Below are 23,764 nucleotides of genomic sequence, written 5' to 3'. Positions count from 1 at the left end.
AGCAGTGCCTCCCACCCTACCCTACGGCTCAGCCAAAAACACTGCAGGACAAACACAGCCACTGCTGGCTCTTCTGCAAAATCCACCGCTTCCACATTAAAAGAACTTTATTTTGGGAATATTATTCTCAGGTTTTGGTTTTTTTTTTTGCCTTTAAACCACATTATGCTGAGTGACCACGGTGTTATGGTACACTGTCCTATTGAAACATGCCATATAGACTTTGAATAAATAAAGCTACAAAGCCCAAGTTAAGTTATGTACAAAGATCTTAGGCAAAGATAATATGTTTACAAACCTATGTACAATAAAACAAATGTAAACAGTCAAATGCAGCAGAGGATGCACAGGAAAGGAGGACCATAGGGGCCCTAACGGCAAAGGGGGAAACGTTCCCACCTCTGTTCTGCTGGGGCCGATGGTTTCTCTCAGCGCTTGTAACTAAACCAATGTACAGCTGCAGAGCCAATGGAATACGATAGACCAAATGGGGAAGGTTTTTTTTCCTTAGACCCCCGTGGGGTGCATTGGTTCACATCAAAATCCACCGACTCTGAGGCACAGCGACAGAGAACTCGCACAAATACATCGCTTGAAAGACCCACAAGGAACACAGTCGCCCAAAACTGTCACAGAAGCCTGCAGGTGACACTGAAATCCCGTCCTATATTACATGGGGTTGATGGACACAGGGTGCTGGGAGGAGGCAGTTGGTGGGCACTGCAGTCCATGGGCTGAGCGGCTTCCTAAAGAGCTGATGTCTGCTCTGGGGGGCAGAAGTGTCACTAAGGAGGGCAGAATGCTGGGATGGTTCAGGCACATGGGAAAAAGATGCTTGCTGCAGACTCCGTGCCAAGGGAGGAGGCTCCAGCCAAGCTCAGCCCAGAGCTGCTATGGGCACTGGTGCTTAATGATGTGTGCTGGGCCTACACAAATCTTCCTCAAAGCCCCACCCCAGCAACAGCTCTACATCCATCTGCTGGGCTGGGGAAGGGCCTTATGGACACAGCCAGCTGCTCACCTGTCCAGCAGTGATTTCTATGCTGCATTAACTCACACCTCCAGAGCTAATTGCCAGCCTCCACTCCTGCTCCCAGCTTCACTCAGTGTGTCTTGAGAGGTTTGAGCCCCATGAGGAAGGACAGCAGCTGGTTGGCTCAAACAGCAGGATGTGAGATCAGGCAGGGAGACGTGTAGCCTTCAAGAAAAGCAGCAAATGTTTTTGTCACACCAAATCTACTGAGAAAAGAGATGCAGTGACAGGTCGAGCAGCACCTGGCTGAGGTTCTGCATCTCCTGGAACAGAGCATTATGTGTCAGCTTGTGCAACATGTAGTATGGGGCCACAGAGCACACCCACTACAGTTAACTCTATTAACAGGACATGAAAGGCTGCAAGCACAGGCTCTCCTCTAGCAGCACGGGCACTGCTGCATGCCATGGTGCAGGTCCTGTTCCTGCAGGGCAGGGAGGGGGAGGAAACCAAAGCACTTCTCTTGTTGGGCTGAGAAAAGCGTCCGCAAGTCCAAGCACAACCTGGCGCCGACTCATACGCTCAGGGGGAGCATGCCAGGTGCTGAGGAAGGTCTGGAGGCTCCCAGTCCCGGGGTCCCTTGATCAAAGCCGTTTACTGCCCTGAGAAGCAACAAGAGACAGGCAGGTCAGTGCCAGGCCACCCCGGGGGCTGAGCCCAGCCCCTCCATCCCAGGACCTCCCTGCTGCACATACACCCGGTGATAGAGACAGCTCTGTGCTGACTGCACAGTGGCTGCACAGAGGATGAGGAGCTGTGGCCTCAGGGGTGGCACAGCCAAAGGCAGCTCAGCTGCTCCCCAGGCCTTTCCCCATGTCTTTCCCCAGTGCCCAGCAGCAGCTGCTCCCAGCCTAGAGGTCCCAGGCAGCCCTCAGGACACAGCTGGGCAGGGCTGGTTCCCCTCAAGCCCAATTGCTCATCCCAGGTGGCTTGACACAGGCTGATCCCAGCACAGTGGATGGGAGGCATCTGTCTGTCCACCTGCACACACTCATACAGCTGCAGTGCAACCACCACGCAATGGAGAATGGGCTCAGTGAGAACAGGCAGCATACATTAAAGCACAGCAGAGCTTGGGGTGTAGAAGGGCTCTGGGGCCCTCTAGGCCTGCCCCACCCCTCTCTATTCAGCCCCTGAACCCACAGCCTCCACCTAGCTGCAAACCACAAGCTCACCCCTTCCCAAAGCTGCTTTAGCTGTGAGGGTACACAGCCCAGGGAGCAGCATGCACATGTGACAGCCTTCCACAACCTCTACCCTGTTTGGGCTTTGACAGATCTCCTGCAATTAGGCTCAGCACACAGCACCTAAGCTCACCATCTGCTGCATGTCATCAGCCCAGCCTTGATAAGGAGTTGCAGTTACCCCTTGGCAGGACAGCACACCCACCCAACTGCTGCCCCAACGCTCCTTGTGCTTGGCAATTACAGCACTGATCCAGAGGAGCTGATGAAGAACCTGAATGCCTGCTAGCAAGGTTGGCTTCCCATGGTAACGCAGGGCTCGCTGCTGCAGAGTCCTCCCCATCCCCCAGCAGAGCCTGTCACATCCCACACGGGGCTGTATGGGTGAAACCTTTGCCTTCTCCTTTCCTGTTAAGGCTGAAATTTCAACTGACTGAGATACGATCTACGTTTCAGAAGCAGATGCCTCCATACTGCGTGCAGCAAAACACTGCTGGAAGTCTTAGAGAGCACATGTATTCTGCCATTTCCTTGTGAATGAAGGGGCAGGAAGCCAACCTGGTCCCAACATGACTCTGCAAATGAGTTATCAGCTAGAAAGTAGCTCTGCCAAGCAGCACAGGGGAGAAAGAAAAAATAAATGGGATTAAAACATGTTGGTTTGCTTCCTTTTGGACAGAAAAGAGACTTTCAAGGCAGGAATGGCAGAGTTTCACCTTTAAGGGACATAACTCCTTTCAGCTCCTGCCCCGAGGCCCATTCAGAAGCATGGATGCCCTTTTTTGCATCCCAGAGAAATATAACCAAGGCCAGAGGCCATGAAGCAGGCAGGCCCTCCACACAGATGCCATACAGATGTGGCAGGGCCAAGACTAAGCCACCAGCATCACAAACAGCTTCATGAAGCCTGAGACAAAAAGGAGAAGGAGCCATTGCTGAGCAGGGCACAGCAGGACAAGGAACACACACTGCACACTGCTTGCCTGGCCTTGCCCTTGGTGCAGAAATGAAGATGAAGCAGCAGCCCTGATTTGCACAAAGCTCTCTCTATGGTGGGTCCCTCAGGGCCGCTGCCTCAGACTGATCCCAAGCCAACAGTTCCTGCTGGAAACATCCCCCCCCTGCAGCAGCTCCTGCTGGGTGTTTCTGACTGCTGTCCTGACCACGGCATAAACTTTGTGCCCATTTCCAGCTACTCTCTGTCCTGTGATTGCTCCAGATGGATCTTTACTCATTAATCTGTATTTCAAGCTGTACTTTGTCCTTAGCACGAAGTCTCTGAGGCTCCCTTAACCCTAAGCATCAAACAGAACCTCAACAGAAGACCATCCTGGAGCTGAATAACCCAGCCTGGCAGCCACTGCACACACAGCAGGGAACGGCCATTCCTGCTCCCTCTGGAGGCAGGCCAACATCCAGCACAGTGCTGAAGAAGAAACAAGGCCAAAGGACACACTGACTTTAGGATTAGCTGGGGTAACAGCAGCAATGCTTCACCCCATAATCTCTGACGCATCCGATTCCATCAGAAACATGCATATATTTGAAGAGTTATTAAATCAAGAGAGCAAGCAGCACTCAATCTTACAGCTGGAACTGGTCACAGCACCAGAGAAATTTATCTAAAGCAAAGAGAAAGAGAGATTATAGCCTCAGGCTTCAATCATTGCCTATTAGTTTGTAATGCTACGAGAACTACCTCATGCAGTTAGCATATCCACCAGTTCTGCACCTCCAAGCACCACAGTTAAAATGCATGCAGCTTATCATTGCAAATGAATTCTTTTACCCATGACCAAGGTGGGGAATATCACCTTTTCACGCCTAGTGGAGAAAAAGTGAGACAGTTTATGCACACAGTGAAGACATTCTTGGGCATAACCCAAGTTAAGGCATGGGGAAAAGTGTTTGACTGAACCTCACCTGGCTGCTGTTCCCTGAGCTCTGCACAAGGATGCTCTGCAGGGCAGACAGGGATCCTAGGTGCAATGACTGCCACTACAGCTACACGCACGGTGGGACTACCAGCAGTGTGCAAGCAGAGGCATTTCTCACATTTAAACACAGCCCAGCAGATTCACAGAAATTGCCTCAGAATAAACAACAACTGCAATGACTCTGATGTTCAAGAAAGCAGGAAGAGGAGTAAGGGAGTTGTGTGCAAGGAGGTCGTGCCCCAAGGAACAAACACCTCATCTTGGCTCGCTGTGGTCCCAGCTCAGCTGTCGTAGTGCCTCCACGGCACCCATCAAGGTCAGAGCCATTTTATTCCCCAAATGGATCAAAGTCCCTAAAAGCTAACAACAATCATAACTGCAAAGGAACAAGTTTCCATCAGAGAACACCCCTCAGGTGCAGTTCTGCTAGGCCTTGGGTGTACACAGAGCCACCACCTTCCTAAAGGAACCAGTCTGTAGGAAAATGATCTTATACCAGACTTGGTAGAGCATAAAATAAAAACAAAACCCAACAAAGCAGTTAATTCCTGACTCCTCCAATTCTTCTGCAAAGCTCACGTGCAAGCCCATCTGTTCTCCACACCTCCCATCAAACCATTCTGAGCTATCTGCTCCTATCCTGGCTCCCACACCTTCTTCAGCTGCCCGCCTAGCTCTGCTCAGCAAGCACAGAGCAGGTGTTTGATGAGAGACGGAGGCTCAAACACTTTTAGCAACAAAAAGGCAGAGAAAGGAAAGCAAATGGAACCGTAATGACATGGCTGGATTACCTCTGGCACAATCCCACCACCCAACAACTGGCTGTTCATAAGGCAGCGGCTGCAGATTGGACCGGGTCTACGAGCGCGTGTGGCTGTTTCAGGCTCCAGCGACAGTTTGGGGCAGGGAAGAGAGTACAGGGGCTGGAGAGAAAGGAGAAGAGGGGAGAAGAAAGGGCACACCTCGGCTCAGCCAACCGCTGTGATGCACACAGCTCGCTGGTGGGAGGGCTCTGCTCTGCCCTCACACACACACAGCAAGGCAGGGTTACATGGCAGCTGTGGAGATGTGTGTGCAGCACAGCACTGCACCCAGCCTTGGGCCATGAGGAAGGCAGAGCAGGGCAGCTGTAAGGTGTGAGCTGCTGATCCCACTGCCTGCAGCACATCTGTGTTTAGAGAGGAGGGATGGGACAGAGGGGCCCTGGTAAGGATCTCTAACAACATGCAGGTAAGTTAGTCACTTCCATCACTTTCCCAGTCTGTTAACATCTTTCAAGTCTGCTGAGGAAGTTCACTATCAAAGGGACACATTTCTAAGCCTTTTTCAGCTACAGCCTGCCCTGAACTGCAGGCAGCCAGCCCAGATAACAAGAGTGATGACAATCTAGGTAATTAGAAGCGACTCCCATCCCACACAGCAATCAGCTTATTACCATACCACAATTCACTTTATCCATGCTGCCTCCTAAGAACACTTCTAATCTCTCCCCAGCACTGCTTTGACAGCCTGCACATGCAATGGAGCCCACGTTGCCACCACCATTGCTGTGGTGATGCACAGACCCTGGTCAGCCTCCCAGTATGCAGCCAACCTCACAGTCTGTCCCTTTTGCACGTGATGCTGACCTTGCTAAGTATGTGAACGCTCCCTTTCCAAAAGCAAGAAACAACAGTAGCTCTGAAAGCTCTTCTTGCCAGTTTCTAAGATGCAACATGCCCTGCTACCCACATAGCAACATGATTCAACTCACACAAGGAGGATTCCAGAAACCCAGCCTGTCTACTCTCTATGTGGCACTCTAAGTTGTTTAAAGCTCTAAATAAATGCTGTTTTAAGGATCTGCTGAATAACAGCATTAAAACTGCTCTAGCTTGAAGTCTAATAGGGAAGACTATCACCAGCAGAGAGCACAGAAGGTGTTTTGCACAGTGCCACTTAGCACAGGTTTCCCTATTTCTGGGTAATGCTGAAGGAGAGCTTGGCTGTGTACCCTGCTCTTCAGGGCTGCTCAAATAACCGCAGGGCCCTGAGCTACTGTGGGAAAATCCTCCTGCTGAACCACTTCCCCATATCAGCGAGGAAGCTGCAACTATGAGCAAGTCACAGGGTGATTTTTACTGCAAATACTGCCTCAAACATTATGGCTGACACACAACAGGACAGTACAGCTGCCCCTTCTATCAGCAAGGATTACACAGTTAGTAATATTTTCTTTTTCACTGATAGCAGGGAGGAGTAGAACAAAGAGGGAACCACTCTCCAAGGAAGCAGTGCTGCCCACACTTACTGCTCTTACTCGGGTAACCTCCAGCTCAGCAGCTCAGGCACTCCCCGCACACAAGCACGCTAACAGCTATGGCAGCCCCACCACCGTCTGCTTGAGATCCTTCTGAAGGGCACAATCACCGCACCAGAAGGTTTATGCAGCCACCAAGAGCTGAGGCAGCAGAGGGGCAGCACAGGCAAAGACATCCCACCAGCTGAGAGGTCAAGCACTTGCTTTTCTCTTTGCTTTACAGAAGCCTGCAGTGGAACGCTGCTTCTTTGTCCCCTTGAGAACCTGGCTCCACAAATTTGTCTTACTGGACAAAAGCTATAAACAAGCCAAGGAAAACTTCTGTTTCACACAGCATCCTGAAACACCCTCCCACCCCCCTCAGTGTACAAATACATCCTGACTTACCCTTTGTCAAAGAAAGAAGTATGCCCTGGATGAGGATACTTCGTGCCGTTGCTGTTCATCATGCTGCTGTTAGCATTCCCTGAAATGTAGGATTTCCGTGATGCCTGGTCCTTTGCAAAATTTCTGCAAGCAGCTAACTTGGATTCTAAGGCCTGTGAAAGGAAAAGAAAGGTGGGGGAGGGAGAAGAGGGAATTTTTTTATTTTTTTTTTTTTAGAGAAAATATTTTGCTGCTCAAGTTCATGCTTTAGCACGACCAGAGATCACTACAGTCAGAACCCCAGTGTGATCATTTTTGGCAAAAGCTGAGCTAAATGGGAACAAAGCTGCTGTTTTCTCAAATGAGAACCACATAATGAGATGCTGATGCAGACTGCCAGGTCAATCCTCTTCCATTAGAGTAAGGACTTTACAAGAAATCAACTCTCATTTAGGTACTTGAAGCAGGAAAATCAGATGCTGGAAGTAGTAACTGAAACTCCTGTTCCAGAGTTAGAGTGATGCTGGTGTAAGCTGACCAAAAAACTCAAGGGGAACCAAAGGCACAATCCTCCAATTTCAGGAGGCACAGTGTATTTGTAAAGTTGCATTTTTCCCCAGGAAAGTGTCTGCTATTTCTTTCTTAATCACTGCCTGCAAAACTTATCCAGTTTCTTCATCCTCCCTGCTAAGCTTCAGAAGAGGTGCTACAGACCTCCCATAAGAGGACACAAAGGCAGCTAAGCCTATCTCCAGGGTTTCTACCTCATCTCTACTACATCCAAGCAAGTCTGACAAGTTCTTTTTCTCCTATACAAGGTAGCAGACTTGCCTCATCCACTGACTCCTAGCAGAGAGGACACCAAAACCCTGATTCTCTCCAGTAGCGTGAGCTGTGCTGTTTCACATGCCAGCAAGAAAGCTGAGGGGAATATCTTGGAGAGAAAGGGAGCCCAAGGCACAGGATGAGGCATCTAATAGGTAAGCCAACCCACAGAAATCCTGCACATCCTATAATTATTACTAAATAAATGCATGAGCTGGAATTTTGTATCACTGGCTGTGTGTGTTTAAGAACAGGCTGGGAAAGAAGCATGCTTATTTGGCATTTCCTGTCCTCGCAGAGTAATCACATGGGATGTCATTAAGCTCCCTAAATCCCCTACAGACTCTTACTCACAATGATCCCATTTTAAACATGCCACTCTGTAACCCCGAGCCGTCCTGCTGCCCTTTCAACCTAGGCTTGATGAGCTCACAAGCTCTAAATACAAGCAGTGATCTGATTTTTAATGTCAAATTTGGCTAAAACAACCATATTCACGTCAGCTATTTCTGTCCTTAGTGAAACCACAAGGGATAGAGGAACGCCAGCCCTGGAGGCTAGACACCAAGGCTGCCCATGCTTCCACTCGAAACACTACCCAAGGAGGCAAGTAAACAAGCTTCTCACCACTCAGAAGTCATGTCTTCATTCAGCTGGAAAGCTTGGCATCCTAAGCAACACCACAACAGATGTCAAAACCACTTCTTTCCTGCTCACAGTTGTAATCCCTTTAGAGGCTCACACATTTCACTTCCCAATCAATTACAGATGGGAACACTTGGCTTTCTCCTGTTTTATTTTTTCACTTTCTTACCAAAGGGTTATTTTATTTTTTATAAACAATTCATTTAAGTTCTCAGTAACTTCTGCAGACCTCCTCAGAGACTCCAATGGTCTATCAGCTCACCTTCCATGACAGAACACAACTGTGCAATGGGTACTAAGGCTGAGGTTCAGCTGAGTCCTGCTTTCATATGAAACATGAACAAGTATCTGCTAATGCCCAGCCTCCGTGCACCAAGAAAGCCTTCCAAAAATGGATTTTCTCTAAAAGTTGGCATCAGAGCCTTAGCAACCCGCTCCATAAATTAAGATAATTACAAAACAAGTGTTATCACATCCCAAACATTAAATGTGAACAATTTAAGAGAGACACCTTAGAAACTCCAGCACTAATTCAGCATGAGCCAAGGCCTTTTCACCCCATACATGGATGAACTCTCAGTGAAGGTACAGAACTGGGGACAGTTCAGTACAGAGCACTCACCCCCACTTTCCGTAAGAGATCTCCCACGATGTTGAGTGCAGATATTCTAGCTGAAGGAGTAAGAGGGCTTGTACCAAATCCATTTGGTATAGCTGCAAACAAACACACTTTATTATATATGTGTACTCCTCCAGTATTTAGTTTTTAATTTTTTTTTAAAGTAACTTCTAATAAGGAAGTAAATCTAAATCTTACTGCAGACTCTTTGTACAAACAGTAACACAGGTTACACAATCACTAGTCACAGAGAGAAGAAAAAGCTTAATTCCTGCCCACTCCCCTCCTCTCCATTAGATATACACACTCAGAGTTCATGCACTCTCCATCTGCATAGCTACTGCCTGCAATCTATCTAATCCAGCCAGAGCTTTCTCTGGAATCTACTTTAATTTAAAATAAATAAATAAATGTTTTAATCCTTGTGATTGACCCGAGCCTTCCAGATGGGAAGAGGACTAAGCTAATAACCCACTGCTTCCTGAGAGAATAGCACCCCCAAAAGCACATGGTAACAAAGACAGTCCAGACTGTCAGCACTGCTACCCACTATTTACTCACCAGTGAACTTCAGCTGAAATATTAGTCACTGCATTTCTCTGCAACCCCAAATATATTCTACTGCAGTCATCTACTGCAGAATGTGATCCTCACTCCTGCAAAGCAGTAGCTAAGCTTCGCTCTCTCTCTTCCATAGTATTAACTAATAACACTCATTAAATAGTCTGACACTGCTCCGGTATTTCAGCACACGTTATGTAGGGATCCACATGTATTTGTATTTACTCCAAGTCTGCTAACAAGGACCTTGTCTGAAGTTATTTTTTGAGAAGCAGAACGTACTCCCAACCAACCAGGCAGTTTCCAGGAATTATACCTTTTGGGGAAGGAAAACTATTTTCAGATCCTTTTCCTACAGGTGTAGCTGGCAAGGAGAGAGATGCCTGGACAGCTGAATCCATCTTTTCACAGTCTAGAGTTGGAGAGCTGGGCGCAGACTTGCGGGTGACTTCCTGCTGCCTTTCCCGTACTGCCAGCTCCTGCCGCAGGTCTGAGCATGCCAGACAAAACACATCATATTAGAGACAGATTTCTCCAGCATTCTGTTCATTTATTTAGAAGAGAATACTCTGCAATAATCAGTGATTCACTGTTTCTGTATCCCTCCAGCAGCAATGACCTCCATCTCAAATAAGGCACAGCTCAATACCATCACTGCTGGATGGAAAGGCAGCCACATTCTACTTGCCCAGAGAGCTGTGTGCACCCAGAGAGCAAGGCCAGGTGATCTGGCCTCAGCATTCCTCCCCACTTGTAGTTCGAGTTCCATGGAAAGTGTGTTGCAGAAAAATGCAGCCTGTCACAAATGCCTGCTAACTGCATTCAGCTGGGAGGCAGGGAAACAGATTAATGACCTGATCTCATGTTTCTAATTCCCAACACTGCCCTTCCAGTTTAATAATCTGTAGGACTGCACACTAGCCAGATATTGTGAAGGGACTGTGTCTGCTGTTTCTTGATTCATCAAGATGAGAACAAGCAGACTAAAGAAGTCCATAGCCCAAATGATAGGGAAAGAGAAGGGAAATTAGGAAACCAGAGTTTTATTCCCACTATCTGGTCTGCTCTGTATCACTACCTTGCTGCCTCTTATTTCCACACAGATTTGCTATAAAGAACCTCCAGCACAATTCAGCAATGGATCTGTAAAGTCTCTAAAAGAACCTGGAGGCAAATAAATAATACATTCATGGTTGGTTTTTTTAAAAAATTTTCTTTTGTTTGCTTTTCAGGCACAGCCTAAAAAGGTTCTTTTTAGGTCCTTGCCTTCACTGAGGAACTGTTTCCAAATAAATAGTTTGGAAAGAATGCTGAAAACACTGATTTCTAACCTGCAGTGATGGCATGTTAACAAGCACACTGCTCTGTCAGAGAAGTCATGTTCCCCAACCACTAAAATAAAAATAAAGTTTCCCCCATGTCCTCAACATGAAACCTCTCAGGGATGAATCCTCAACATGAATCGTCGGCTCTGAGGATTATCTGAAGCATCTCTGATGCCACAGCTCTAACCATAGTCTCTACTGGCATATTTTAAAGAAGCCAGGCAACTTCCAACAGGTTTAGAAGGTAACAGCAAGCAGCATTTTTAAAGATAGTTATTTACCATTTTGGCATGCATCTCCCTGTCATTTCCCATACTTTCTGTGTGCTTTGTGGCACAAAGCCACAGAGAGGGAACTTTTGGAACACAGTTTTCAGCTCTACTAAATCTGTGGAAAGCAGTATTTTTCTACTCAGCTTGGTTAAAAACCCTGAAAGAATCTGACACTAATTTTACCCAACATGAGGAATTTTTTCCTCTTAGATTCAGTGGACATATGAAGAACAGAGAGCATACTGTTTATTAGCAGGTAAATTCCAACGCTTATATTATACATCCAGTTTCAATCTCATTAAGTGAGGCTTTTTATAAACATGAGCTTTGGTTGCTTCATGTCTCTGTTAGTAAGCCATCAATGTACAAAGACAGAACTAATCAACCAAGCCATACCTCTGGCTTCATCCTTTAATCTCTGTACAGAAACTAGCAGTGACTCCTTGTCATCCAGTTCACTTTCTAAAAACGCGTTTCTCTCAATCGCCTGGTTCAGCCTTTGTTCAAAGTCTTCCAATGAAACTATTGTTGCCCTAGAAACAAAATCCAGAATATTAGGTTCTTCAGCTCAGCTAACTTTTAAGCTTATTCAAATACATAATAAAGGAAAAATGTTAGCAGGATCTACATTCAAGTTAGTTACTTGAAAGCTATGAAAATGATTCTTAGAAAGGACTAGAACTCCAAAGAAGGGAGTGAGATGAAAAGAACATGATAGCATCTAGCTCTCCAAGATGTACCAAAGAGCTGGGACAGAGCCAGTCTGGTGCACCTAGCTCCATTTTTCCCAAGTCATTCTCCAAAGTCATGTATTTTGTGTATCAGCTCTGCAGAAACAGGCAACAGTCCACAGAGCACAGAAGGAAGGGCACTGGGATATTTGTTCCATGATATCAGTGAGACAACTTATGTGTGTCAAAAGTTAGTCATGAGGTTAAGAGCCCGGTGGAAACAAGGCCTCAGCTCTTAGATCTTACTGCCAAATAGCCAAGGGCTCATTCCTGGTCCCACTGAATCAATGGCAAAATTCCCATTCAGCAGAACGGACGCATGATCTACTCCAAAAATGGGCGTTTCTTGCAGCAGCCTGTTCATTTTCTGCACTTACACAGACCACATTTGCTCCCCACAGTCATTAAGCTGTTATGCAAGGAAAGAGGAGACTCCTTTGGCGTGTTTAATTCAAAAGGAACCAAGTAAAGCACTAGCTTCCTACTTCAAAGGGGCTTTGAGCTACAAGGATCACAAATATAAGAGTCACTGGGCTGGCAGTATTAAAACTAGAGCACTGACCTCGCTTGCACAGCTCATTTCTCACAAGAACAGAAAGCACCTCAGGTCCCCCCACAAGCTTTTCTTCCATAATGCAACACTACCAACTGATGGAGGTGAACTCCAAGGGTAAGTTGCATTTCACAAAGAATCAAGTAACTTAGGATTTTTTTAAATTATTTTTTAAAATTATTTTTTACATGTGCATTTCTGTTCTCCTCCCCTCACCCCCCCATTTAAAGGAATAATAAAATGATGAATCTGAATAACACAGACAAGCTCTAGTGAATATCTAAGGAAATAAGAGTTTTGCAGTCTTCACCTCTTTGCACGTTCCAAGTCATCATTGGCCTGCTCCAGCTCCCTGACATACTTATGAAGCTGATCTTTAATGGCCCGTGTCTGGCTCAGGTCATCCTCTAACAATGACACTTGCTTGTAGCTTTGTGCATACTGGTGCTCCAGTTTCTCCTGAAAGAAAGAGATGTGGAGAGATAAGTATCAGTAGCATCCACTCAGTGGTCAAATGGGACAAAGCAACATGCTAGCTGCAGTCTGCAGATCTGGGATTGCACAGCAAAAACTGTAAAGGTAGAGGGAATGTACTCAGAACATCAGAAAGGAACAAAGGATACAATTACACACACTGTCCTGTGCACTGACTACTCATAATGACACAGCTGGATGTTCAGAAATGCAACCCTGCACTCACAGCTGCTCTAAAGCCTCAAACATCTAGAAAACCAGAGAGAAATCAAACTCACAGGCTCCCCTTCAGTGCCTCTCTCCCTTTACAATAGCCACACTGTCACAAGAACTCATCTGACATCTCCATTACTGAAAATCAGAGCCACTGAAATCTGTTACTGAAACACCTCCAGATCCACAAACTTATTCTTTGAAAGACTGGAAGATTAATTCCAGAACATGCTCTTACCTGCTCTAATAATAGGGGCTTATGGAACTACCGACCTCAAAAGAATAGCTATCAGCCTTACAGACAGGACTGGGACTGGCTATATGAACAAGTAATCCTCAAAACATCATTGTTACTGGGTAAGATCCCAACCCTTGCTTTCTTAAAATAATTCAAGATCACCAGAACAAGTACTTTTCATGACCCCAAAAGAGGCAAGAACTTCTTCATGGACAGATATTAACTAAAATTCACCTTCTGTACACACACAGATGCTTATGCAATCCCTGCCTCCACAGATACAGCTATTAAGAAAAAATTAGGAGAACCCCCCTGAAAGATGTGCACAAATCACCCTTTTTCACATTTCAGCAGGGTCTCAAAAGACGAAGGAGAAATTCTGGGGGAAAAAAAACCAAAAAAAATGTACAGAAAGTCGACAATATCATGGTCTGACAAAACATACTTGTGTTGTTCTCCCTGTTGCTATGCTGATGTTGCCTGTGTACATAACAAAGCCACCACTTGATGAGGCTGAAGAATTCAAACGAGCACAAACTCAATGACAAGTGTTTAATGATGTGAACAAGAAAAAGTCCTTGAGAAATTTCTCTGGTATGCTGCTGGCCTTATTTGGAGTACGTGCCATGCTCAAGACTAGATCTTAAGCAGATGATTTCTTTACTTCGTTTAGATATCCAATGACCAAGAACAGAACAGACAGCCTGAAACGATACCCAAGACATATTTCAAGGAAGAAGCAATGTCATTACAGATGAGACCTACCTTTAATGTTTCCACTTCATATTTCAGCCTTTGGTTATCTGCTTGTAAATCTCTATTCCTCTGCTCAGCCTGCACTAGCTGTGCTTCCAACTCAGCTTCTAATTCTCTGCTTCCCTCCTGAAATTCAGCCAGCTCTTCACGAGCTTCCTGGAAGCTGTAAGGAGATTTCATCAGTTCAAAATGCAGCATCTCTCAAGCACAAAGTTCACTGCTCTTTAGAAATAATTAGATGAAAAGGCAACAAGAGTTTTAAAGTACTTAACCATAGACCTCTACAGGGAAAATAGAGAAATTGCATTGTTTACCTACAAATGGAAATTCACCCCCTTTATATCAAATAACTCTATTAAATGCATATGGAAATACAGCCTATAGCAAGGCTATTTCCAGGATTCCTGCTAGTCTGACACTCTGTACCCCACTAGCCTTCACTCCAGCAGACTTGAGAGAGTCACTACATAAAGCTTTTAACCTGCTTTCGGCAAAAACCAGCACAGAACAATAGTCACTGCATCTCAGCACTACCTGGAAATATAAATCTGCTGGAAAGCATTAAGGTTTGAATCTCAGGGCTCCTAAGTGCTTTGGTAGGAAGCCAGCACTGACCCACCTTATACCACTGCAAGGTATTAAATTACTTGTAGCAGCAACACCACATACTTCACTAATTACATTTTCATCTTTACCATATGTAATAGCTCAGCTCTTTGCAACCAGCAGAGAAAACTGACTAGGCTTTAGGAAACTACATATTGATTGGCATCAGAGAGAGACCTTTCTGACAGACTTTCGACATACAGCTCAGGGATCTCAAATGCCCACACCCTGCCCCCTACACCCAGAAAACAGACCCAAACAAAAAAAACAGCTTGCACATTGGGCTTCTTGGGCTTGGCTTTGCTCCTATTGCTCTCTAGTAACATGGAGTGCAAGAAAAGCTTTCCAAAGGGAATGAGCTGGAAACCTCCAATGCTGACTCCCCTTCCCCCACAACAAATCAACAACAAAAAAAAAAACCAACAACCACCCCAAACCACAAGCAGCACTCCAGACAATAAGCTCTCTTGCCACTTCTTGTAACCAAAAAGCCTTCTGCTCCCCTAAAAAGATAGCAGAGACAAACACAGGCAGGACTGTGAGGTATAATGAACACACTTCAATATACTGCAGCCAGTTACCAAATCAGAAACTTCTCAGACTGAGTGCAAGAAGCCCAAGGGAACAGTAATGATGCCAGGCAAGCCCACAGGCAGTCTTCTTACTGAAAAACATCAAGCTACTACTTAAGACAGCATTTTAATTATACAAAGATGCACATGATCATAAAAGGGCTCTTCTCTTGCTCTAACGTGCTCAGTCTTGAGTTCATGGCATGGTAACACTGGGAACGAAACACTCAGCCTCCACAAGGCTGGATCTAAAAACTACACCTAAAGCTGGAAACGCAGAGAGTCATTTTAATATCTTTTGGTAAAGTCTCATAGAGAAATAGATTAAGCCACATCCTCAGTCACCAAGAACCAAATCCACTCTGAAAATATACAATAGTACCTTTGTTTGTACTTCAAAGAAAGCTCTTTCCAATAGGCAGTTTCCTCCTTTGGACTTGAGAAGTTTGGAATTTCCTCACTGTCCATGTTCAATATGACCTGTAGGATCCAGACATAAGAAAACACTTTTAGTATGATGAGGCAGGCAGAGCAACCCCCCCAGTGCTGCTGTACTTCAGTGCTTTGGCCTGTCAGGAGCAAACAGACTTGAGACTGGCCTGCAGAGTGTTAATGATTCCTAACAGCCACCTCTGAGCAAAGACCAGCTGCAACAAGTAACATCATGCTCTCCAACCTCTGGAAACATTCATGCAGCAGCCTGAAACAAAACCAGAAATTTGGGCTGTATCCTTTGCCAACCACTAAAGCAGCAGTTAATGCCACTGGCTCATTTAGGACCACCATTGTACGAATTTACAGCTATCACAGTTTCCACTTTGATTTGTAAAAGGTTTTTCCTACAGTGCACACTGCAACACTGTTTACTATGACTGCACACGAGAGCTCCCCACACACCAGACCTCAGACACTGCTGAAGATGACGATGAGAACGAAGCAGTGGTGCTGGACTTGCAGTACCCAGGGATGAGCTCAGCCAGGCCCAGCTCCTAGCCCCAGACAGCACTGTGCATTTCCAAGCTCCCACCAACCTTCTTGCTCGCAGGCAGCCATTTTTTTTTCCTCTCCAAAAAACAAAACTTAAAATAGATCATAAATCTCCAGAAAAGAATAAGCTGAAACTAACCGCTATTGCAAAGGCTTTAAACAATGTTTGTACCAAGCTCATCACAGCAGATTAATCACTGCAGCTGACCTACAAGTCCTGACTTTCACATACTGACAGTCATCAATAGCTGATACTTTCCCTCCAGGCCTGAAAGTGTCACAATGACATGTCCTGCATCTCAGTGACCCACATGTTGAGACACCCAGAAGTGGGACAAAACAATGGCAGAGGGCAAAGGGCACAGCAGCCCATCCCAGAGGCTGGTGTTTGGCTCATCCTGAAGGCAAAGCTGAACTGGCACACTGTTCTGCAGCTGCCATAATGCAGGGCATGAAACCAACCTTACCCACAGGGTGCTCAGTACGTCCAAAAAACCTCAACTCTCTCCCTGTGTTTACTTAACTCACAGCTGTGCTGCAGCAGCAGTCTGCCATGAACCAGGTCTTCATGCTGCCTGAGCCAACTGACCATGCTTCCTTTCCAACACAGCCCTGAACTGAGAGAATAAAACATAGGAGGCACTACCATTCCTCCCAGCACATATATTTTCAAGTCTTGCTGTGCCTCATTAGATGAAAGTTACTTTGAGTGTATGTGCTTCAGTTATTGCACCTGTTACTAAGGCAGTTTAATGACAACCAGGAACAAATCAAGTCCTGTGTTTATAGTGGATGCAGAGCCCATGAATCACCTCCTGAGCTGCCACCGTCTCACAGGCTGATGCATTAAGGCAGGCAGATATCTGCTGTGGCTCAGCCAGCTCCTAAACTGCTATGCAGATCTGTGGGTTGAAGAAGAGGTGAGCAGTTGGTTACTGCTGTGTGTGTCCATAACATCAGTCCCACACCAATCACACTGAAACCACTTCAGCAGAAGTCATCAGTCTCTTGGCTTTCAGCTGGCACTCTCAGGTCAGCCAGAAGCACATTTTCCCCTCATTAAATGAAGCCTATCATTGAACAGGGTCAGCTCCCACAGCTGTGTCTAAAGGTAAACAACCAGGGAACCACCCATCAGCTGAATTCAGAGAAAAGTCAGTACGAGGAAGTACCTTACATCATTTCCTAGAAGCAGCCACGATAACGTGTGTCTGGGTCCAAGACTCCTTCCTGTCTGCTTGCACAAGGCACACCCTTGGAACCAACACCCAATGAGCCCAGCAAGCAGCAGCCATCACTCTTCCTCCAAAGCAGCCCCCAGGTCTCCCGGTGGGATGGAGCTGACCTGCCACAGGCAGCCCCCAGCCTTGTCCATCTCGTTATGCAGCAGCAGCTCACAGCTCCCCACACTCCATGTTTTCCATTATACCTAATGCTGCCAGCACTGGGTTTTCATCCATCAACTGCACTACAGAAACACCCCCATCAGATGCTTGTGCCAACATGCTAGCTAAGCATTTGTGCAAACAAATTTTTATCATTTCTCCCCCATGCCTGGGGGACAAGAGAAAGATGAGAGCACACTCACACTATACACAGTGGCTCTGAGCCATAATATTACTTTGAGAGGAGACACAGCTCCCAACCTGCACCTTTCCCTTTTGCCAGCCTTTGCCCATTCCCCCCACTCACGGTGCAGAAAACCAGACCTATCCAAACGCAGGTACATGCTCAGCAAAAAGCAGCTCCACAGCATTAACAGAATCTAACACACAACTCTGAACATCTGACGCGTGGGACAGTGGATGCCCACGGGATGCCAGGAGTTGGACACAAAGCACTGTGCTGTAGCACACTGTTGGCTGCGGGCATTGTGTGAGAGCTGAGCCCAGCACAAGCCCTTCCCATTCAGGAGCTCCTCTGCATACGTGGCACTTGCAGAATCAGGCCTTTGACAGACAACACTGGGGCTTTCAGGAACAGACAAGACAATGCAGCAGCGTCTTCCAGGGAAAATGAGAGCAGGCTCATGCCGATGCCCACTTGGAATTCATTACAACACAGCTTAGCATTCACGCAGCACCCTGGGAAAACTCAGTTACACGGGCAGAACTCCAGATTCAAGCAGCTCTACAACAAGAGCTATGTTCAGAATGCGATGGCTCCTTTCAAGCCCCCCATTACACAGTGGGGCAGAGCAACTCGCACTTAAAAATGGAACAGCTTTTCCACACCGCGATTGCTCTAAAAAACTAGAGCTTGTAGGTTACAAACTTCACTAAATCATGTTTTGGTATTCTTATTTGCTTACTTATCTAGTTGTGCACAACACCATAGTCTGGCTTCCCACTCCCCAAAGCATCCTCGCACGTGGGTCCCTCAGTACTTTCCTGATACTAACAGACTTGAAGTCTGAATCCAACACACAGCAGAAGTGACTAAACTAACAGGTAAGCAGCATTCCCCTCGAGTGCATCAACAAACCTCGCACCCAAGGCCGAACTGTTATTTTCATGGAGCCACCTCTCAGCTGAGCCATAAAACACAAGCAGGAAGCATAACAGATAACCTTAAAAAAAGCTCCCCTGGCTCCCCATGTGACTGGAGGCTGGGTGATGGCTTGGATCAAATGTCCCACTGAAACAGTAAGCCTGAAACACAACACGATGCTTAGAAGCTCAGACTCCTAGCCAGCCCTCCCACAGCTCAGAACCCATCCTGCTCCATTCCCAAAAGCCAGCTCCACGGAGTGACACATCAGGAGCTACAGAAGCACCTCCAAAACCATTGCATCCAAAGTGATCCTGAACATTGCTCATATGCAGCTGCAACTGCCCAATATTTTCAGGAAGCAAAGATGAAGAACTAAGAAAAGAGGCAAAGTATTGCTACTCAAATGTGACGAGTCACAGTGCTGGCACTCCCACAGCCAGAGTGTTTTGCTGACCACCAGAGGTAATACAAATGTCAGCTGACCTTTGGAATAACCAAATAACTGCCTGCAATAGGACCTGATAAAGAGACCCTGCCAAAGTCACATCTGGCCTTCAGTTCTCAATATAACAACTCATGCTGGCTGTCACAGTCCCCAAAATAGGGAAGTGCCACGTCATAGCTGCAGTCCTCCCTGTGCCACAGGGAATGACACTGCCCCAGGACGCTGCCATCACCCCGAGCTGTGATGCAGAGCAGGATGCAGAGCCAGCACGAGGCTATCCAAACCCACATTATTTGCTTCTGCCCGTTTTACACCCTTTCACAGACAAAAGCCTGAAGAAAACCTGTTTCTACCATTCCTCACCTCCCCAACCCACAAGATCTGACAGGTAACCCCCAAGCCCATTAAAATAAATTGTATTGTTTTTTTTTTTGTTGTTGTTGTTTTTAAATCAAAGATTCAAAGCATGGTTGTGAATCTGAGCACATTTGCATTGTCTTTCACTTATTAGCAAAGGGAAAGCAAACAATCAAAAGCAAACAAACAATCAGAAGCCACAGATTAGATTTCTCCAATCAACCTGCTCTTGTTTTTCTCATCCTGAAATAGGAGCCAGAGGCATTTTCATGCGCGTTTTGGAAGGCTGCCTGCTTCCATCACTGCTTCGGAAAGTGAACCTCTGTCTTTTCCTGCAATACTATTTTTGAACTGAATGTTCTCTGGTGAACCACAACAAATGACTCCTTGCCTCTTACAACAGCAGCATATGAGCTTTCAGGAAAAAAATAGTCTCAGAACACACAGCATCAGCACTATCCATAATAATAAATGCTGCTCTTCCCATGTGGAAAGTGCAGCAGGCAGAAGGTAAGCAAACCCTCACCTGCAGGAACTCTGTGCCAGGTTCAGGCTAAAAGCCTTTAAAACAAGCCGAGAGCAAACAGCTCAGCCTTATCTCAACAGTCTCCTGTGGAATCTGCCTTACTAACCTCATATAACAGGTATTCTTTGTACCATGTGGCCTAGACTTGCATACCTAGCAACTAAGGTATCTGACGGGGGGCAAAACCCAACCAACCACATGCACACCCCAACTAGCAAAGGCATCAGAGTTCAGCACTAAAATCATTTCTTTCTTTCACAAACAACACGATCAGATCTCTGTTTGTTCCTAGGCAACGCCACTAAAGCATCCTCAAAGATCTGAAGAGGTTGGCACAAGGACCAGCACCTGCAGAGATGGAGGGGAGGTCCCTGCCCATGGGTACATGCCAGGATCCGGGACCACCTGCAAAGCCCCACGTGCTGTGCCCCTCCCAGCTATCCACCTCAAATCCTTGCTGCCCTTCTCTTAAAGCCCTGAAACACCGCAGCACGACCTTCCCGGGAGCAATGACTTCATCTGAGAGCTTATGACAAGCATAGCAAAGAGCCTGTGACAAAAGACAGCACGCAGGTCCCCGGAGCCTCCACATTTTCTCAGCAATTAATACCATCCCAATGAAAAAATTCCTTGGGAAGGCAGCGGCCAGAGGGCTATGATGCTTCTGGACGCTGCACAATGACAAGTGACTTAGAAAGAAAAGCACTTAATGCAGATTTCTCCTCAGATCCGTGAACTGCCTTTAAATCACCTCAAATTGAGTAGTACCAGGGAGGGGAAAACCTTTTGTAAGAACACCCACCACCCACGAGTCACAGGGCAGCCAGGCAGAGGGCCTTAGGTCCCTTCAGCACGCAAGTCACAAGATGAAAGTTCACACTAACAGACCAAAGGAGTAAGAAGTACTTTGTTTCCATGCTTTTGGCAGTCACATCCCAGACACCCCTCTGGTGACAACGCTACTTGTGCACCAAGGTCACAGCCACCAGCAGCCTTGATTCTCTTCCATATTTTTTTTTCTTTACCCCTTTTTCCTACAACTGAAGGATTATCTCACACACCCACAGCCTCCACACGCTCACAGGAAGGTTTTACCCCCAAAAGGGAGGAGGACATGAAGTGACATCTTCCTCTCAATACATACCTTCACCTCTCAACACCGTGCAGAACAACTTTGCACCGAGAGGGGAGCATCTGGGCTCTGTTCTGCAGCTTGACCACAGCCCAGCGAGGCTGAGGTGTGTGAGCAGGACAGAGGAGCTCTTCCAAGGCAGACCCAAGATTAATAATTTAAAGAACAAACCAAAACAGACAACCACACCACTTAACCCACACCTCTCACAGTTAGCTGGCACTGCCAGCCAGCATGTCTGTGCACTGTCTGATGCACTGCTGATGCATCAAGTTTAAATATAAACAAATAAATATAACAGCTTTCTATATTTCTTACTAATACAGATGCTAATACATTTCTAAGCAAAAATCGACTTTGACAAGGCCACCTAGCAACCACAAGGTCCTGGAATTTTTTATGCAAAATGAAATTGGCTTAAATATCCAAAGAGCATTTCCACTGCTGTTTCATTCAGTTAACGACTTCACAGAATCACCAGAGTTGGAAGGGACCTCAAGGATCATGGAGTTCAAACCCTCCACCGCAGGCAGGGCCACCAACCCCCACATTTCATACCAGCCAGGCTGCCCAGGGCCACATCCAACCTGGCCTTGAACACCTCTAGGGATGGACAGGGCATCCACAGCCTCTCTGGGCAGCTGTTCCAGCACCTCACCACTCTCATAGGAAAGAACTTCCCCCTGACATCCAACCTAAATCTTCCGTCCCTCAGCTTAGAACCATTTCTCCTGTCCTGCCGTCATCTACCCTTCCAAAGAGTTGGCTCCCCTCCTGTTTGTAGGCTCCCTTTAGATACTGAAGGCTGCAATGAGCTCACCCCGCAGCCTTCTCTTCTCCAGGCTGAACAAGCCCAGCTCCCTCAGCCTGTCCTCGTAGGGGAGGTGCTCCAGTGCCCTGCTCATCTCTGTGGCTCTCCTCTGGACCCTCTCCAACAGCTCCCTGTCTTTCTTGTACTGGGGACTCCAGGCCTGGACACGGTACTGCAGATGGAGCCTCATAAGAGCAGAGCAGAGAGGGACAATCACCTCCCTGTCCCTGCTGGCCCACTTCCTTGGGCACGAAACAAAAAAATTCCCTCTGTGCACTCCTCACTGAGTCAAGCAAGTTTCGGAAGGAGCCGAGCAGCCCTGAGTCACTGAGCAGGGGTGGAGAACAATGGGCTGTGTGGGTGAGGAGAGCCATCTGCGTCAGCAGGAGATCTTAATGGGAAGTCACCCAGCTGCAAGTCCAGCTCCAGGAGCTGTGCCTCGTGTCAGTGTGCTCATCCTTCACCGCACGTCTGCCGCAATTGGGGTCAAACTCATCAAACTGGCAGGGCCTGCTGTGATGGGTCACGGCAGCACAGAGCCAGGCAGGCCCTGCTGAGCACAGGGGGAGATGGGCAGAACCTGCTGGGAAATACCAGGCACGGACAGACCCGGCACTGGCAGCAGCAAACAGCATCTCTGCCAGAGCGGCAAACCTCCAAGCCGCGGCCGTGAGAGGGAAGCAGGGTGGCAGCTCCTCGCAACCAGCGTCATTAAGGGCGGGCGTTAATTGGCACCGCCTGAAGCCCCCATCCCCGGGTCACACACCCGACAGCGCTGCAGGCCGTGCCAGCCCTCAGCACCGCGAACCCCGGGGCTGAGAAGAACGGAACGGAGGAACACGAGCTGCGTCTGCGGCCGGCAGGGAAATCAACCAGCGGCCCCGGGAGGGACGAAACCGCCGAGACACCGCGGGGCGGCGGATCCGCGTCGGGGCCCAACGCCGCCCCCCCCATCGCCCGCCCCAGCCCCGCACGCAGCCGTCGGGCGGCCCCCAGCCCCGCTCCCCTCGCCCGAGCCCCGCACCCACCCGCCTGGTGCCGACCGCGGCCTCCTGCAGACGGACAGCCGGCGCCGGCCGCGCGCCGTTACCTCAGGAGCCCGGGGTGGGGGGGGCAGCGGCTCGCGCAGGGCGGTGGCCGCGCGAGCAGGGCCAGGCAGGGCCGCCGACAGACGGACAGGCGCAGCCGCCAATGAGAGGCGGAGGGGCCGTGTAGCTGACCAATAGAATGCGCCGCAGGGCGGGACCTGCCCCGTTGTCACTTTGCAGCCAATGGGTGGAAGAACGCGAGGCCGCAGCCCCTCAATGCCCATCGCTTATCGCCCACTGCTCAATGCCCACTGCCCCAGCGGACCGGCCGCTAACCGCCGCGGCCCCCCCTTATCCCCCGGTCCCCGCCGCGGCCCCTCCTCACCGGAGCGCATCCCCTGTCACAGCCGGAGCATCGCCCGCAGCCGGCGGAACTGCTTCATCCGGGTACTGCGGCGGGCGGGGCGATGTCGTGACGTCACGTTGGGCGGGTCTGAGGGCGGGGCCAAGCGTGGCCACGCCCCTCCTCCCCCTTGCAGCCTCTACGCGTGGTGACGGAGCAGGGCGGTGCGGCGCGGACGGGATGTGCGCTGCTCCCACCGGCACGGATCTGCTGCGTTTCCTGCTTTCCTATTTCTAGACTGAGAAATGGCTGCGGGCAGGGCAGGGACGTGCTGCCTTCTTCCAGTCTCCGAGGTCGAGGAGCCGGGGCCGCCCACCTGTGCCGGGCTTGGAGCAGCGGCGCGTCCCGAGATGTCCACGCGGTCCCGTGGGGT

General features: G+C 48.1%; 1 protein-coding gene across 5 annotated transcripts; it reads right to left on the bottom strand.

Moving 5' to 3' along the window:
- Positions 1–89: 89 nt before the first annotated feature.
- NDEL1 (nudE neurodevelopment protein 1 like 1) lies at positions 90–23,486 on the bottom strand. Of its 5 annotated transcripts, XR_016459074.1 has the most exons (11): positions 23,374–23,486; positions 15,592–15,689; positions 14,041–14,194; positions 12,661–12,809; positions 11,463–11,599; positions 9,786–9,959; positions 8,912–9,003; positions 6,841–6,992; positions 4,946–5,077; positions 4,007–4,041; positions 90–1,635 (listed from the first exon to the last, which is right to left on the bottom strand). XR_016459074.1 is itself a non-coding variant. In XM_031599206.2 (10 exons), exons 2-9 carry the CDS (start codon positions 15,675–15,677, stop codon positions 4,981–4,983), a joined length of 1,041 nt encoding a protein of 346 aa, XP_031455066.2. In that variant the 5' UTR covers positions 15,678–15,689; positions 23,374–23,486; the 3' UTR covers positions 90–1,635; positions 4,946–4,980. The 5 variants fall into 5 exon arrangements, 4 of the variants coding, with proteins under 4 accessions (XP_031455066.2, XP_089978034.1, XP_031455067.2 ...); XM_031599206.2 differs by lacking the exon at positions 4,007–4,041; XM_090121908.1 differs by lacking the exon at positions 4,946–5,077.
- Between the last annotated feature and the right edge of the window lie 278 nt (positions 23,487–23,764).

The sequence above is a fragment of the Phasianus colchicus genome, chromosome 20 (assembly GCF_987193195.1).
Source record: "Phasianus colchicus chromosome 20, bPhaCol1.hap1.1, whole genome shotgun sequence".
NCBI lineage: Eukaryota > Metazoa > Chordata > Aves > Galliformes > Phasianidae > Phasianus > Phasianus colchicus.
The sequence above is the reverse complement of the archived record's forward strand: the minus strand, read 5'-3'. Positions and strand labels throughout refer to the sequence as shown.

Coding starts and splice junctions, on each gene's coding strand:
- NDEL1 (XM_031599206.2), bottom strand. CDS start 15,677: ATGGACAGTGAGGAAATTCCAAACTTCTCAAGTCCAAAGGAGGAAACT. Junction 12,810..14,040: donor ATGAAGTGGAAACATTAAAG/GTAGGTCTCATC, acceptor TCTTTCTTTCAG/GAGAAACTGGAGCACCAGTA. Junction 11,600..12,660: donor GACTTGGAACGTGCAAAGAG/GTGAAGACTGCA, acceptor TTTTGTTTCTAG/GGCAACAATAGTTTCATTGG.